Consider the following 15,081-nt stretch of genomic DNA (forward strand, 5'->3'; position numbering starts at 1 on the left):
AGCTTCGGTGTAGATTGCTGACCTTATACCACCCACAACGAACCAACGATTACCCTGAACACATCTTTCCCTCATCTGAACCCTATTTACATCGTCTACTACTATTTCCCACCCTATCTCCCCGCTCTTTATAACTCCCCCTTCCCTCACTCCGCACTTCCCCTCCGCCCTCTCCCTCCCTATGTCCTCGTGTGCTTCAACATTTCCTTTACACCCTCCCACCCCGTACTTGCTCCTCCCCTTATTACTATAACCCATACATGTCATTATTTATATTCCGAAAACCACACCTCCACTTCCCTATGTTCCTCCATTGCTCTCACTATTAACCCATACGCTGTCCTTATTTTCCGCTCATTTTATCTATCACTCTCCACCACCTCGTTCCCCTCGATTCCTATAAACCTCCCCTCTTACGCCTGTTCCTCCTCTGCTCCCTTCCACCTTTACTACTAGCCTCACCTCCCTCTCTCGTTCCTATTTATAACCCAACATGTCCTAATTTATAACCCCCGCCACCTCTCTACTCGCCCCCTACTTTTTATAACCCCATACGTTCCATTTTATAACACCCACCCATTCCTATTTATAACCCATACATGTCATATAATTTAACCCACCCATGGTCCTATGTTAAACCCATACGGGCGTGTTCTCCCTCCCCCCTTTTTATAACCCACCCATGTTGTCCCCTTACTCTATCCTCCCCTTTACATGTCATATTATTTTTTAACCCACACATGCCTATTTCTACTAGACCCCTCTACCCCTCCCTATGTTCTATTCCGCTCACCCTTCCTCCGCTCTCTCCTCCTTAACCCACCATGGGTCCCTATTTTGCTCATCCTTACCCTCCGCCTCTCCCTCCTATCCGCTCTCCCTCCCTCGCGTTCCATCCTCCCTTATGATCTGTGAGAAACACAAGCGGGACAAGCTTCTTTCCATGCTGTTGTATGGATAACTCATAGCTCTGCACTGCATTTTTTATTCATTAAACCTCCAATGCAATTATATTCAACGTTGTTTACTTACTGTACTCGGTACCAGACATGAATTTAATTTCCTCGATATTAAAAAGACTCAAACAAACGCCGTACCTCAATAATACACAAAACAGTGTACCCTTTAATTCTCGGAACATCATTCATAATCTCATCTTATATTGAGCAGCATGCTGAGTGTCTCCTGGTCTTTTAGCTGAAGGTAGTACGCAATGCACCATTTTATGGCAATATAAAAGAGTGTATCTGAACAGTTGTTGACACTGCACCTAGTTAATAATAATTTTAAACGAATTGAATAACCTCTCTCCACATAACACAGTGAGCACAGCTGCTTTGCTGATTATATTCGAAATGGAGCTCTCTCTTCTTCTTCATGGTTTTGAATCTTACTGTATCAACTTTGATGTGCATTCGAGGTTTATCTTTTAGTCTCTGGTCGAGGAACTGCCAGCACACAGTGATTCTGAGCTATTCTGATTGGCCGCTGGTAGGGTCTTTAATCTGGTGTCTTGTATAAGCTCCCTGGGCCCGAGCGCGGGTAGGCGGAGTTATACTTTCAGACACAATTGATACTATGGAGTTAAAAATGGCCATAGCCTTCCTGGCGCTAGGGCTGCTGAATCAGTAGGCATACATCTCTATTTGAAGCAACAGTGGCAAGAACGAAGTGCATTTTACTTGAAATTGCGGTTTTTTACAAAAAAGACCAACATTTAGCTCGATCGACTAGTTAAATGCACCGTTGAGGGACGATCACAGTCGATGGCGATCGACCGATTTACATAATCTCTCGCTCTCATCTAGAACTGTCTTCATAGAAACTATTGATTGTCTAGTACTTAAGCTCTCAATGATGTTTATCCTATGCCATATAGTCTGCTATGTATAAGACAATGTGTACTTTCAAACTACCATTGTCCTTGCTCTCCATCATCCACCTCCCAACCCAACCATCACCACCTACTCAAGACCCCAGCTACGCACCGTAACCCCCCCGATTACGCAGTACCATGACAGTATAACATTTTACGGTACCCCCTCCCTACATCCCTAGTATAACACAACATCACCTCCTCTCCATCTCTCCTATTACCTTATATCTCTCTCTCAGATGGTCACATCACTGCCTCTTAACAGCTCTTGTTCTCCTCTCTTCTCTGTCAGCTTATATCTTCATTTAGCAGTGGGGCATAGCTGTCAACTGTGAACACTTCATCTTATGCTCTGCCATTTACCCTTCCTTTTTTTCCTTTATTTTTATTCACGCTTTATACTATTTAGCGCAGGCAGTACATAAGCGGACCAGTGTGAGGACAAGTTCTCATTTACAACGGCGACTGGCCAAGAATATCAAAGCAAATAAGGACACTCACCAAAACAACAACACAGAGTTACACATGGGTAATTAACAAACATACAGTCAAATTAACACAATAATGAAAAAAGAAACTCTGTATACAGTGTGTGCATATTGGTGACAGTAGGATACGGTAAAGAGTCTAATAAGACTAAGGCAATAGTGGCCAAAGTTAATTTCAATTTAGCAATTTACACTGGAGTGATAAGTATATTTTGCAAGACATTTAAGGCAGATGATAATGGCAACGTATGACAATTACTGAATCTCGTGCTTTTTGTGCTTGAAAAGAGCCAGAACATAACAACAAAAAACAAATAGACGGGGATATAAGGTAGGTAGGTGTGTGGATTAGGGCTATTACGGTGGGTCGTGTAAGGAGCTTGCAACAGCGTTACCGTTGATATTTTTTTCTCTATACATATTGCTTAATTAAGTTACGAGAGATGGATGAATATAAAATAGTGACGGCCAACTCCAATTTCGTCCAGTCATTGGCAGCAGAGAACTGGAAGGAAAGAAAGAAGGCCCATTAGGACTGGCTATGCCCACACACGCTCTTCACACAGAGATATACACACACAATTTCCCCCACTCTCAAGATAACAATGGCTGAGGATGATGCTGTGCTCTTGAGCCAGCTCAGTAATGTGCGGGGCTGTTCAGTTGTTGTAAGTCCCATGGGGTTGGGAGCACACATTGAGTGTGATTAGTTGATTTAAGCGACAGGAGAGATGGAGAAATGGCCATAGGAACTTTCATAGTTGAGGGACACAAGGATCTGTGAGGTTAGGAGATAATGAGCACATGACCAGCGGACGCCATACATACAAGCACTCACGATCACCACTCACTTACCACGCACACACACTTACACACAACACACACCACACACCACACACACACACAACACACACACACACACACACACACACACACACCACACACACACACACACACACACACACACACACACGCACACACACACACAGGGCCAGCTCTAGCCTTTTGGAGGCGAGCTAAGCAGATATATTGTTGATACGTTTTAAATTGATTTCCTGCAGTTCAACATTTTACCATGGAGGTGGAGAGAATTTTAGATTTTTATATTATTTTTATATATTAGACAGGTACAAATTTGCTCATAATTTGCGCATGAGGGGCAGAGATACATTTTGCTGATGTAAATCAAATTTCCTGCCAATTCTACAACATTTTGCATATGCTATGCCTAGGTTGGCTCTGCACACAGTCCAGCCTCGTCTGTCAACTCCAGCCTGGCAGACTTGTTCGTCAGTACCACCGTTTTTAGTGCCTACCCTCTCGGAGAACTCTCGTTGTACCTTCTTGAACTCAGCACATGACAGAGAGCCTCTGCCTCTCCTACGATAACTCTTCAGGAGGCAGCGTTGTGTATATGAGATGGTCCTGAGCTGGGGCACTGCCCAGAGGGAACAGTTTCGCAGGATCCTTTTGGGGACGCTTGTTGGCCAGTGAAATGTTGTGTACCCTCTTCGCGATTCGCTCATATACTGATAAAGGTTAAGGACAAGCCCCAAAAATATCTTTGGAGTGCCAACGCTGCGCCTCTGGAGCCAGTGGTATTGAGGTCATGGAAGATGAGCGAGAAGAAGGAACAGTTTCGCGCTGGACATTCATAAGAAAGAACTGGAGATTGATCATTTGTTTGCCCTTACTTCTACAGAGTGTAAGCTGGCGACAGCAGGCAGGGATTGAGGATACTGGAAAATCAGGGGGTAATGGTAATTAATACAATGACCATAATCCATTGCACTCTACTTGTCCGTCTGTGTTTATTTAATGGCTCTGAGCTACAGAAGATCGTGAAACAGATGATTATAAATAGAAGACTAGCTGTTGACCTGTTACAGCGGCGCAGAGTCTTCTCTTACCTGAACAGGATACAATGACTCTAACGTGAATGAGTAGTTAGTAAATTTACACGGCGAAGTCTAATAAAGGAATGCGACTCTTATTTAACTCATTGAAGTGTGGACATCTACATAAATGTGTGAGATATTGAGAAGAAGGCAAGTACAGGAGCTCCGCTCTCCCTCCCTCCGCTCACCTTCCCTCCGCTCTCCCTCCCTCCGCTCTCCCTCCCTCCGCTCTCCCTCCCTCCGCTCTCCTTCCCTCCGCTCTCCCTCCCTCCGCTCTCCTTCCCTCCGCTCTCCCTCCCTCCGCTGAGAAAAGGGGACTGTCTTCCAGAGATAACTCAAGTCGCACTGCATTATTTCTGCCTCATGCACCAATTCATGTTGTTACTCCTATGTCCAGAGAATGTGAAATATTCCTTGATATTAAAAAAGACACAAGCCATTAATAATAACAAACAGAAGCTTATCGGAACACTTTTATACTCATTCATTGCAGCTGCAGTGCTGGTTCTAGCGTGAGTGTGAGAATGCACATTTTATGGCATATAAAAGTGTTGAACAGTGTTGACAGTGCTGAATAACAACTTAAACATGAACTTACTCATAAAAACAGCAGCTCTTTGCTGTATTCGTTGAGTCTCTCTCTTGTTATGGTTTTGAAATCTCACTGTATCAACTTTGCTGTGCGTTCGAGGTTTCTTTTTACAGTCTATGGCTCGAGGAAACTGCAGACACAGTGATCTGAGCTATCTGATTGGCCAGTGGTAGGTCTATCGGTGTACTTGATAAGCTCCCTGGGCCCGCCAGTTAGGCGGAGTTATACCTTCAGACACATGAAATGGTTGAAAATGCCTTCCCGGCGCTAGGGCTGCTGAATCAAGTGCACCTACTGACAACAGTGCAAAACGAAGGCTTTATCGTTGGGTTTTTTACAAAAAACATTGCTGATCGACTAGGAATGCCTTGGAGATCGAGCAGTCGATGGCGATCGACCGATTGGTGACCACTGATCTAGAACCTGTCTTTCATAGAAAACTATGATTGTCTTGTAGAGAATAGTGTGTTACCCTTGCCTTGTCTGTTGTAGAGAATGTGTCTGTCACTACCATGGTACTTCCCACCTCCCATCATGCCACCTCCCACCCAACCACCCTCCTCCTAACCCCCAGCTACGCACCGGACCCCCGAGGTAACGTACAGCCCTCCCTCACCCTTAACACACTCCTCCTCTCCATCTCTCCATCCTTCCCTTCCTTCATGGTCACAATCACCGCCTCTTAACAGCTCTTGTCCTCCTCTCTTCTCTGTCCTTTTCTTGTCACCGTCACTGACACATGTTCTCCCTTTGTCCACTTTAACCTTCTCTTGACTGGTCTTCCCACACACTCTCTCACACACACACACATTCCCCCACTCTCATCAATGGCTGGCTGATGCTGTGCTCTGGGCACTCAGTGATTGAGTTGGGGCTGTGTCAGTGTGTAAGTCCCATGGGGTGGGAGCACACATGCACTGTTGTTATTGTTACAGACCCAGGGATGGGTCGGCCATAGGACTTCTGTGAGGGACACAAGGATCTGTGGGTGGAATGACACATTCACACACACACACACACACACACACGCATGCACACATACGCACGCACGCGTACATTAACACTTACTCACACTCACATACACACACACACTCACGCTCACATCAACACACACACAGGGCCAGCTCTTGCCTTTTGGGGGCACTAGCGAGATTTGGTTGTATGTTTTAAAGTTGATTTCCTGCAGTTCAACACATTTTGCCATGGGGTGGAGAGATTTTTTTTTATTATTATTTTTTGATGTGCCGGGTTGGCTCTGCACACAGTCCAGCTCGTCTTCACCCAGCCTGGCAGACTTTTCGTCAGTACCACAGTTTTTAGTGCCTCCCTTCTCGGAGAACCTCTGTTGTACCTCTCTGAACTCAGCAGCAGACAGAGAGCCRCTGCCACTCTCCTACGTAACTCTTCAGGAGCAGCGTTGTGTATTGAGATGGTTCCTGAGCTGGGGCACTGCCCAGAGGGAACAGTTTCTGCAGGACCTTTTGGGGACGCTGTGCCAGTGAATGTGTGTACCCTCTTCGCGTCGCTCTATATGCTACAGGTTAAGGACAGCCCACCAAATATCTTTGAGTGCCAGCTGCGCCTCTGGAGCCAATGGTTTGAGTCATGGAGTGAGGAGAAGAGGAACAGTTTCCTGGACATTCTAGAAGAGAGGGACCCGATCTTTGTTGCCTACTTCTACAGAGGTGTAGCTGGGACAGCAGGCAGGGATTGAGGGATCTGGAAAATACGGGGGGTAAATGGTAATTAACTACAATGACCATAATCCATTGCACATCTACTTGTCCAGTCTGTGTTTATTTTATGCCTGCTACAGAAGAGACAGAAGAATGTGCGGTCATGAGGGGACAGTAGTTTATAGAATAAAACAAAAAATTTCATTTTACCCAAACACATATGTACCTATAAATAGTAAAACTAGAGAATCTGATAATTTTGCAGTGGTCTCTTAATTTTTTCCAGAGCTGTACATATATAGAGATAGATGGATGGATGGATAGATGAGAGAAGGAGAGGGAGTTAGAAAGAGAGGTGGTGAGGGGGAAGGTAGAGAGGAACTATAAGACAGGGAAGAAGGGATATGATGACAGGTATTATTATCATTTTCTCTGGGGTCCTAACCGACCACTTATGTCGCTTTTGCCTGGAGCCACACACACACAACACACACAACACACACACAAGAAACACACACACAACACACACACACACACACACACACACACACACACACACACACACACACACAATGGCAGGGCAGTTAAGCCAAGCTGCTTCTCTGTCTCCCACTGTGAGTAAGTGGCTGTCATCACACAGAACAGAGGGTTACCACCTGGATCTCTTCTGTCCATGCGTGCTCTCTCTCTCACCCTTTCATCCTCACTCTCCAGGTCTTTATTTTCCTCTATTTTCTTTTACCTCTCATCATATCCCGTCTTCTCTGTCTTATATCTTCTCTCTACCTCTCTCTCTCTGTCTCCCACTCTCCTCCCCCTCACCACCTTTCTACCTCCCTTCCTTTCTTTCTACCACTCACTCACTCACTCACTCACTCACTCACTCACTCACTCACTCACTCACCTGCTCTCACATCATCTCAACCACTTAGGGCTCTCTCTCTCTCTCTCTCTCTCTCTCTCTCTCTCTGGGGGAGAGATGAAACAGAGGGAGCAGGGCATTATTCTGCTCTTTCTGACAGGAGGTGTGCACCTGCTGTGCCTCGTGTTTGAATGTCAGAGAGAGCGATGCGGGAGCGTTATTGGGCGCGTGGGGAGAACGGCYGGCTCCTTTATACTGTCACTCATTACCCACCGAGATTTGGGCACAGCGAGGGAGAGAAATGCACCATGGGAAGGCAGCYCTTAATTTTTCATCCGTCAMGAAATATTGCACCGGCAGACTCTTCAACAGACGCTTCTACACTCTTTTATTTTTCTGTCTTGCCCGTGCTGCCACTGATAGATAGACGGACACACACACTTTCTCATTTGCTCATTTGTCAGTCGTCTTTGCTCTCTTTTTTCTTCATCCATCCTCCACCTCTCTGTGGCTGTGTTCTTTTGTTAGCATTGTGTAAATGATTCCTGTTTTAATTCCAGTCTGGTAGAGTTCTTGGACCATGCCCATTCCTATGTGTCCTTGTCTTCTGGGCAGGGTTGGCACTATGTATTCACACACAGGTGGTCACACTACATTTTCACTCCAGCCTGTATGAATCTTCTTTATTCTGGGAGTGTCTGTGGTGTAAACACAGACTTGCCTCTGACTCAAAGGTATCTCTGTATACCGGAGCTCTGTGCTCTGTTGGTCTGAGCTCTTCCAATCTCCAGTGTTCTGTGGGTAATAATACAGATATGGTGAAAGATACAGTAGATTATCTCACCGTTCAGGGATGTACAGACTTTGATTTAATACTCCTTCTCTCTTTCCTCCACATATATCTCTGCCCCTACTCTCTCTCTTCATCTCTCCTATCTATTCTCGTACTCTCTCTCTATATATTTCTTCTCTTACTCTCTCCTCTCTATTTCTCGTCTCTTCTCCCGCCTCCTCTCCTCCTCTCTCGCTCCTCCCTTACTCCTCCTCTCTCCTCTCTCTCTCTCTCTCCCTCTCTCTCCTTGCTCTCTCTCTCTCTCTCTCTCTCGTTCTCTCTCTTCTCTCTCTCCTCGCCTCTCTCTCTCTCTTCCCTCTCAGACCCGCCGGGGCAAGTGATTGAGACCACATGCAGGTAGCCGGATATGCTTGTGATAGGCGGCATCCTGGCTTCTGCTGTCTTCACACATCGTATCTGTGTTCTCATCGTCACCTCTGGTGCTCTGTCGACAGAAATGTAACCAATTGATGCTTGCACACTTTCCGTCGTCGGTTTCTCTTACTCACAGCCTCCCATTATCTCATTCCATTCAAGTGCATGTCTCATTGTCAGCGGTGAAATTACCATTTGGCATGCGGATCCAAGGGCTTGACCTGGGGGTCTGCGGTTGATGTCGTCACATGCCCATCCATGGCCAGAAGGAGGGTATTCTCTAAGGTTCAAGACATTGAACACAACAAGAGAGAGAAAGAGTACACGCTGCCTAGTGAACTGAGACCGAGATGAGTTGGGCGCGCTATGTGCGACGTTCTATGGCAGCGATGGCGACGCCGATTGTCTAGAGACCGTGAGACATTCCGCCAAACAAATGGTGCAGTATCCAGTTTCGCTCAGCGGCTTGCTGAGTAGATTTCGCATAGTGAGGACACTTCCATGATGATGTGGTTGTAATTGAGAATTTCTATCGGGGCAAATGCTCTAAGAGACACAGGGTTAGGAGGTGATTAATTCATTTGTAGATTTATGATTTTAGAATTGTACAAGACACTAGTATTGGGCCACACATAGCGTCTGAAATTGATCAGGCTCGTATATGGATTGCAGTATATTTTATTTATGTATGATAATTTGTAGTGGTAATTACTCAGACAAGTCTGGGATAGATTATTATGAAATGACTTCAGCAGTTTTTTCTCTGGTACAAATTTATTATTGTTTGTGACTAAAATGATACAGGGTTTTTTATGCCTAATGTGTTGAAGATAGAATGCTTGGGTTTCAACATGTTGTGCATTGCTATTACAGTACATGGAATGATCATCAATAATGATGGTTTCTTCGTCATATTCTAGGGGTATTGTGTCTAAATGATTGATAGTCTGGGCATTGTTGCTGTATGATATGTGTAGTAAACTGGCTAAGATCATAGTCACATACTATTATATAAATGTTACTAAGAGATTATCTATATGTTGTTTGTCTTTAGTGCTGGTAGAGTGAAGCGAAATGATAAATCCATCTCACTCATTAATGCTATTTGCTAATTAATGCTCATATATTTGTGTTGATTAACTTGGCTAAGTGTAGTTGATGCTTAGTAGAGAGATGTTTTACAATTTCAAAATAGATATAATATTCATCGCAATTTAGTTGTATATGATGCTGGTGTGTTGCGATTAAAAGCAGCAGAGTTGGATATCACAGTATACATAATTGTTCAATACTTGAGTAAATAGTATACACGCACTCCATAAGAGAAATTAGATCAAGTAGTATAGTTGACTTCTGGTATGTGGTTTGTGAGAGATGTTTACATCCATTAAAGTCACCCAAATGATAAAATAGATAATACATACTGAGTGGGAGTGGGTGATAAGAAATGGTTGAATGTTGGTAAGGAACACAGGTAACACATCTCAGTATATATGTCATAGTAAAGTTCCATTGGATGTATAAAATTGAGATAATAGTGGATCCATTAAGAAGAAATGATCAAGTAGAAAGATGTAAGTCCACAGGCACAAAAGATTTTTCTTAATAGAGATAAATGAAGTCTAATTATACAGTTAGTCTAGGTGTGCGAATCTATCTAACACGACCATCATAGTGTCTAAGTATATAAGCAAGTTTGTAGATTTTTAGTGTATGTCCTGCAGAATTCAAGTAGGCAAGATAATGCGGGAGGTGAAACAAGCGATGTTTTTATTATGAAAATGTATGATATTGTAAAAGGTTGGACCAAGCGTGGCATCTACCTCGTTCCTGACTCAGAGCATTCGCAAGTCACTTTTTGGGGTGTCAGGGGAAAAATGTATGGAAAGTGTACATTATTGTGTAAGAAGTTTATTTAAGAAATGTAGTGAAGAAGTAGGCCAAAAATATAAATAGGTAAGTGAAGTACATACCTAAAAAAAACTACTTTAATTAAGTAGTTACTTTAAAGTCATTTTAGCTTTAGTATTTGACATCACCACTGGTTAGAATATCGTGACTTAGTTGTGCAGGTTTTGTACTTAATTGAGTGATTATAAAATTTGTAGTAGTGCATCTGTCGTAGTCAATAACTGGAAGACATATTCATAAATCACAATGTGCAGCTTCTGGAGGTGCTTTCTCATTATTAGGCACGTCATGACTTATACAGTATGATGTGTTGTTAGATGGAGGGGATATTAGGTAGTTGTTTGCTTGCAATGGCATTATGCTTTCTACAATTTTACACTATAGACATGGAGTGCTATAGATATGTCTGTATCTATTCGCTACTGAGCTGTACAATGTGTTCCAGTCTTATAGAAGAGTACATTCTTGTTTTGTGCAGCCGTGTTTGACTCAGTTGTCCTAAAAGTAATGGCATCAACTGAATAATGGTTGTTCTAGCAATGACCAACAATGAACTTCGACAGAGCTTGAAGATCTTGAAATGAAAATGGATAAATGTTGCAAATCCAGGAGAACTCACAGCTTTAGTAATCTACTGCCAAATTGGTTGATGTCTTACCACATATATTGGGACTCTAATCAAGGACATGCAGGTGTTTTTATGTTCCACATATTATTATTATTTTTTTTACAAATTTCGGTTAGAATTTTTCTACACTTTGCATTTACGAGTATGTTTCTGTAGATCATTGACTAATAAATGAAGATTACATCCATTTTAGTATCCCACTTTGTAACTCAACAAAATGGGAACATAATTTTGACAGAGTACTGACATAAGTGGTGTTTGGAAATACTTTTGTCCTCGTAAGCGCCGACTGTACTAGGACACTGAGGCTCGACCTAAACTGCCCATTATCTGGTAAGTCGGCTTGTTGTGTTGGGATGTATTTCTGGCTCTTATGCTCATTTGGCTCTAGTGTTGTATACTCTTTTGAATACAGCCAAAGCCAGTGAGTAACATTTCTTCTGTTTTATTTTTCTGACTGCTTATCTCGGCATGAGATTTTGTCTACCTTTAGATGAACTTGTTTGATAATTATCTATTTTGTTTCTTTTATGTATTTTGTTAAACCTTGTCTGGAGGTTCCGTTGCTGACTCAATTGTGAGATATACTGGGTCTTCTCCCGCGCCCCCCCTTTCTGCCCTGGTGGTTGGTCCGAACTCATGCTTATGATATAGTATTATAGAGTCAAAAATTAGGGCAAATCGTGTGCTATGCTAGTGGTGTAATGGACATGAGGTGATTTGACAGTAGGGCTAACTGTAGTCGTAGTGGTCTGGATTTGTGATTAGTAATTAGGTTCCTGGCAAATGTTTGGCTCTAATGCTATTGATGTAGATAGGCGGCAACGGTGCTGGATGCTGGTTACTTTGACCAATATATTCAAGTCTTGCCTTCTTTTGCTTTAAGGAATTACGCTAGTTTCTTTGTTGGACGCTAGTGGGGCATAAATCGCATTATTTGACATCGTTTTGCCTTAGCCGCTAAAGCAGTTGGTGTGTGCCCAGCAAGGACGAGGGAAGTGGCTAGGCCTGGAATCAAGCACTCCTGGCGTGAGACAACTTGTGTAAGATTGCAGAGCCGCCAAATACCTACATGTAGATGTGTTATTTGAGGAGGTTGCACGTATTGGTAGCTAGCTAGTTCTAAGCTTATAGTAAAACTTCTGACGGAACTGGCAGCATTTGAAGTGCGTTTTGATACGTGCATGCGTTGTTGGCATAATGTTTACTGCTTTATCTAGCTAACGTCAATCTAGATGGTCAGAGCTCATTCTGAGCAGGTTAATAATAACAACTACTCCTGAAGAAAAACGTCAAGTCCGCTGTATGTATTTGGCTTAAGAAGTTACGTTAACTAGGCTATATCCGACTAACTTTGGCTGGTTGTAGTTAAGCGCGTTTCGCTAGCTAGAACTGAGTAGCTACTGAACTACATGTCAAGTGTTTGTGTTTAGCTGTCAAGGTTAGCGGCTAGCCTTCTTGACCACGTTGCTATTTCATTAACGTAATTAAAAGCCACAAATCTGCAATTCGTTTTAATAACTAACATTTGTTCAGCAAATTACGTTACTCAGCCCCGTCCATTTGTATTTAGTATGGCTCCTAGCCTAATCGTGCTAGTTACTTTTACACAGTTTGCTATATTTGTTAAGTTGTGATGGGTTTAATTAGCTATCTACCTAACTACCCAAGCGGTTGTACTAATTTGCTCTCTTGATGCGTTCACTTTTTATATAATAAAAAACATTCAGTTCAGTCATTCAGGTCCTGCACTCAGGTCCAAAGTTTGCCTCACGTGCTCGACCAATTCATTCACTACCTTTTGCACTACTTACCTATAGGGATTGGGGTGCCTGTTCTAAGTCAGAAAAAATACCTCGGTTACAAACATATTTCCATAGGGTCCTAACTGCAACTAGAATGTGCTTCTTTACTCATCTGTTTGATCGCGTTTTATCGACAGCTGCAGTCTCAGTTCATGGTGAGCAGCGATCTTGGTCAGGAATGTGTAGTAACCCATGGTCATAATCACCAGGGTTAAAATAGTGGTGGAACGCTCACCTGACATTGTGGTTTTGTGCAACCTCTTGAGGTTTTTCACAAGTTATGTTCATTCATTCAGTATGCTTTCTGGTTGCGCTAGGTCAGACTATTATGTGGTTAATCGAGTGTTGAATAGCACTCTAGCCTGGTTTTATCTCAGCTTTGGCTAGAGGGCTTTCCCAGATATCCTATTTACACTTGTTTTTGTTGCCTTGCGTGAAAGCAGATTGTATAGAGAAACTTTAGTTGTTTTCGCTATAATAAGACAAAGGCAAATATTTTCCGTTAACACTAGCCAACCTGTTAGGATGTGGTATGTACACCTACTAATTGCATCATACAGTATTTTTGCATCAAATACTGCCCTAATAGATGGACACATTCATCCAATTTTACAAGGACAATTTTTAGGACCAAGAAGAGAAGGGGGTTGCTGTGCCACTCTTGCCTCGAGTGTGTTTGAGTTCCGTTTTTCAAGCCAGGCCCTTTTGTGAGACATTACAAGGTCCCTCTAAAAATGTAATATGGACATAAAGCTAGCCTGCAACAGAATTGAATTGACCTGTAATTTAATTAACAATGTGGAGTGAGCAAGCCAACATATAGTTACAGATGCAATTGCCAAAACAACAACACATCACCTCTGTCTTGTCACATTCGCGCCTCAAGCAAACATTTTCATATCTTAATCGCAGTGGTATTGCTGTTGTAGTGTATTTTGAGACATCCAGCTATAGCTTAACAAAAGTTGTGGGTGGACTGCAGCGATTGACTTGGTCGTGCATGCCTCCCCCTTGGCATCCTGTGACCTACCTTTTCTTCTGCTTCTTGCCTTGCATTGTTGCTTTTTGGAATTTTAGGCTGGGTGTCTGTGACGCACTTTGTGACAACTGAAAAGTAAAAAGGGCTTTATAAAAATACATTTGATCTATATATTTGTTTTTACTAAAGTTTGGATATACTCACAATGACACCGTAAGGTAGCCATTGTTCCCACAACCTCCCCCAACCCAAGAACACTGTGTACCCCGTGCTGCTGTCTGTTTTGCCTTTTTTCCTTCTGCTTTTGGCTTGATTGCCTTGCTTTTTGGGCTTTTCGGCTGGGTGTCTGTCCCGCACTTTTTGACAACTGCAAATTGTAAAAAGGGCTTTAAAAAAATACATTTGAATCTATACTATTTTTTTGATAGTTTGGATATTACTCAGCAATGACACAGTAGGTAGCCATTGTTCCACAAGCCTGCCCCAGGGACCCCCCCAACTCCACCCCCCCCCTCACTTTCTTACTGTTCCATAATTCTCCTGTCTTCATTCCGCCAATGATCTTTTAGCTTTCTCCCTCCCTCCCTTCCTTCCCTCTACTTTGGCTATTTGTATTGCCCGTCAATTGGTTTCCAGTCGGTGGACAGCGTTCTCCTCAAACATAACGAGAATGAATGTGGACGCTGATGTTCGAGGTTGGACCAAGCACAGAGTCTATGGTTCGGTTCAACTCTCCCCTCTGACCTTCTCTTTGTTTGACCTTTCTAACGTGGTGGCTCTGCAGTCTATAGCTGCCCTCTTCGTCTCTGTTTTTGAGCGCTCTTTCCCTCACACATCGAAAACGCCAGTTTTTTCTGCACAAAACAGAGGCTGTTGCTTGTCATTTTGTATTTAATGGATCCACATTAGGCTGCTGCCATGACGAGCTACTGCTTTCTGGGGTCTGACAAATTAGGCAGTTATACAATTTTTAAACATTACACATAGCATTCATGCAGATTTCACACCCCATCATGTGTGTGCCCTCAGGCGCCTACTCTACTCACCATATCTTACAATACAAAATCCATGTGTGTGTATAGTACCGTATGTTTTCATGTGTGTGTATGCATGTTCTGTGCCTATGTTGGTGTTGCTTTCACCAGTCCCCGCTGTTCCA

At 43.1% G+C, this 15,081-nt stretch overlaps 1 protein-coding gene and 1 pseudogene across 1 annotated transcript in view; both read left to right on the forward strand.

Annotated features, from left to right (window-relative positions):
- cadm4 (cell adhesion molecule 4) overlaps positions 1-15,081 on the forward strand; it is a 91,148-nt gene that overhangs the window by 72,867 nt on the left and 3,200 nt on the right. Inside the window, exons 7-8 of the mRNA XM_024139246.2 lie at positions 5,347-5,448; positions 8,548-8,683. Of these exons, the coding sequence (XP_023995014.2) occupies positions 5,347-5,448; positions 8,548-8,585 (140 nt within the window). The 3' untranslated portion in view covers positions 8,586-8,683. The remainder of the gene's footprint in view (positions 1-5,346; positions 5,449-8,547; positions 8,684-15,081) is intronic.
- LOC112071815 (uncharacterized protein C14orf119 homolog) lies at positions 5,536-6,990 on the forward strand (annotated as a pseudogene).

Source organism: Salvelinus sp. IW2-2015, unplaced genomic scaffold, assembly GCF_002910315.2.
Source record: "Salvelinus sp. IW2-2015 unplaced genomic scaffold, ASM291031v2 Un_scaffold1730, whole genome shotgun sequence".
In the NCBI taxonomy this organism is placed as follows: domain Eukaryota; kingdom Metazoa; phylum Chordata; class Actinopteri; order Salmoniformes; family Salmonidae; genus Salvelinus; species Salvelinus sp. IW2-2015.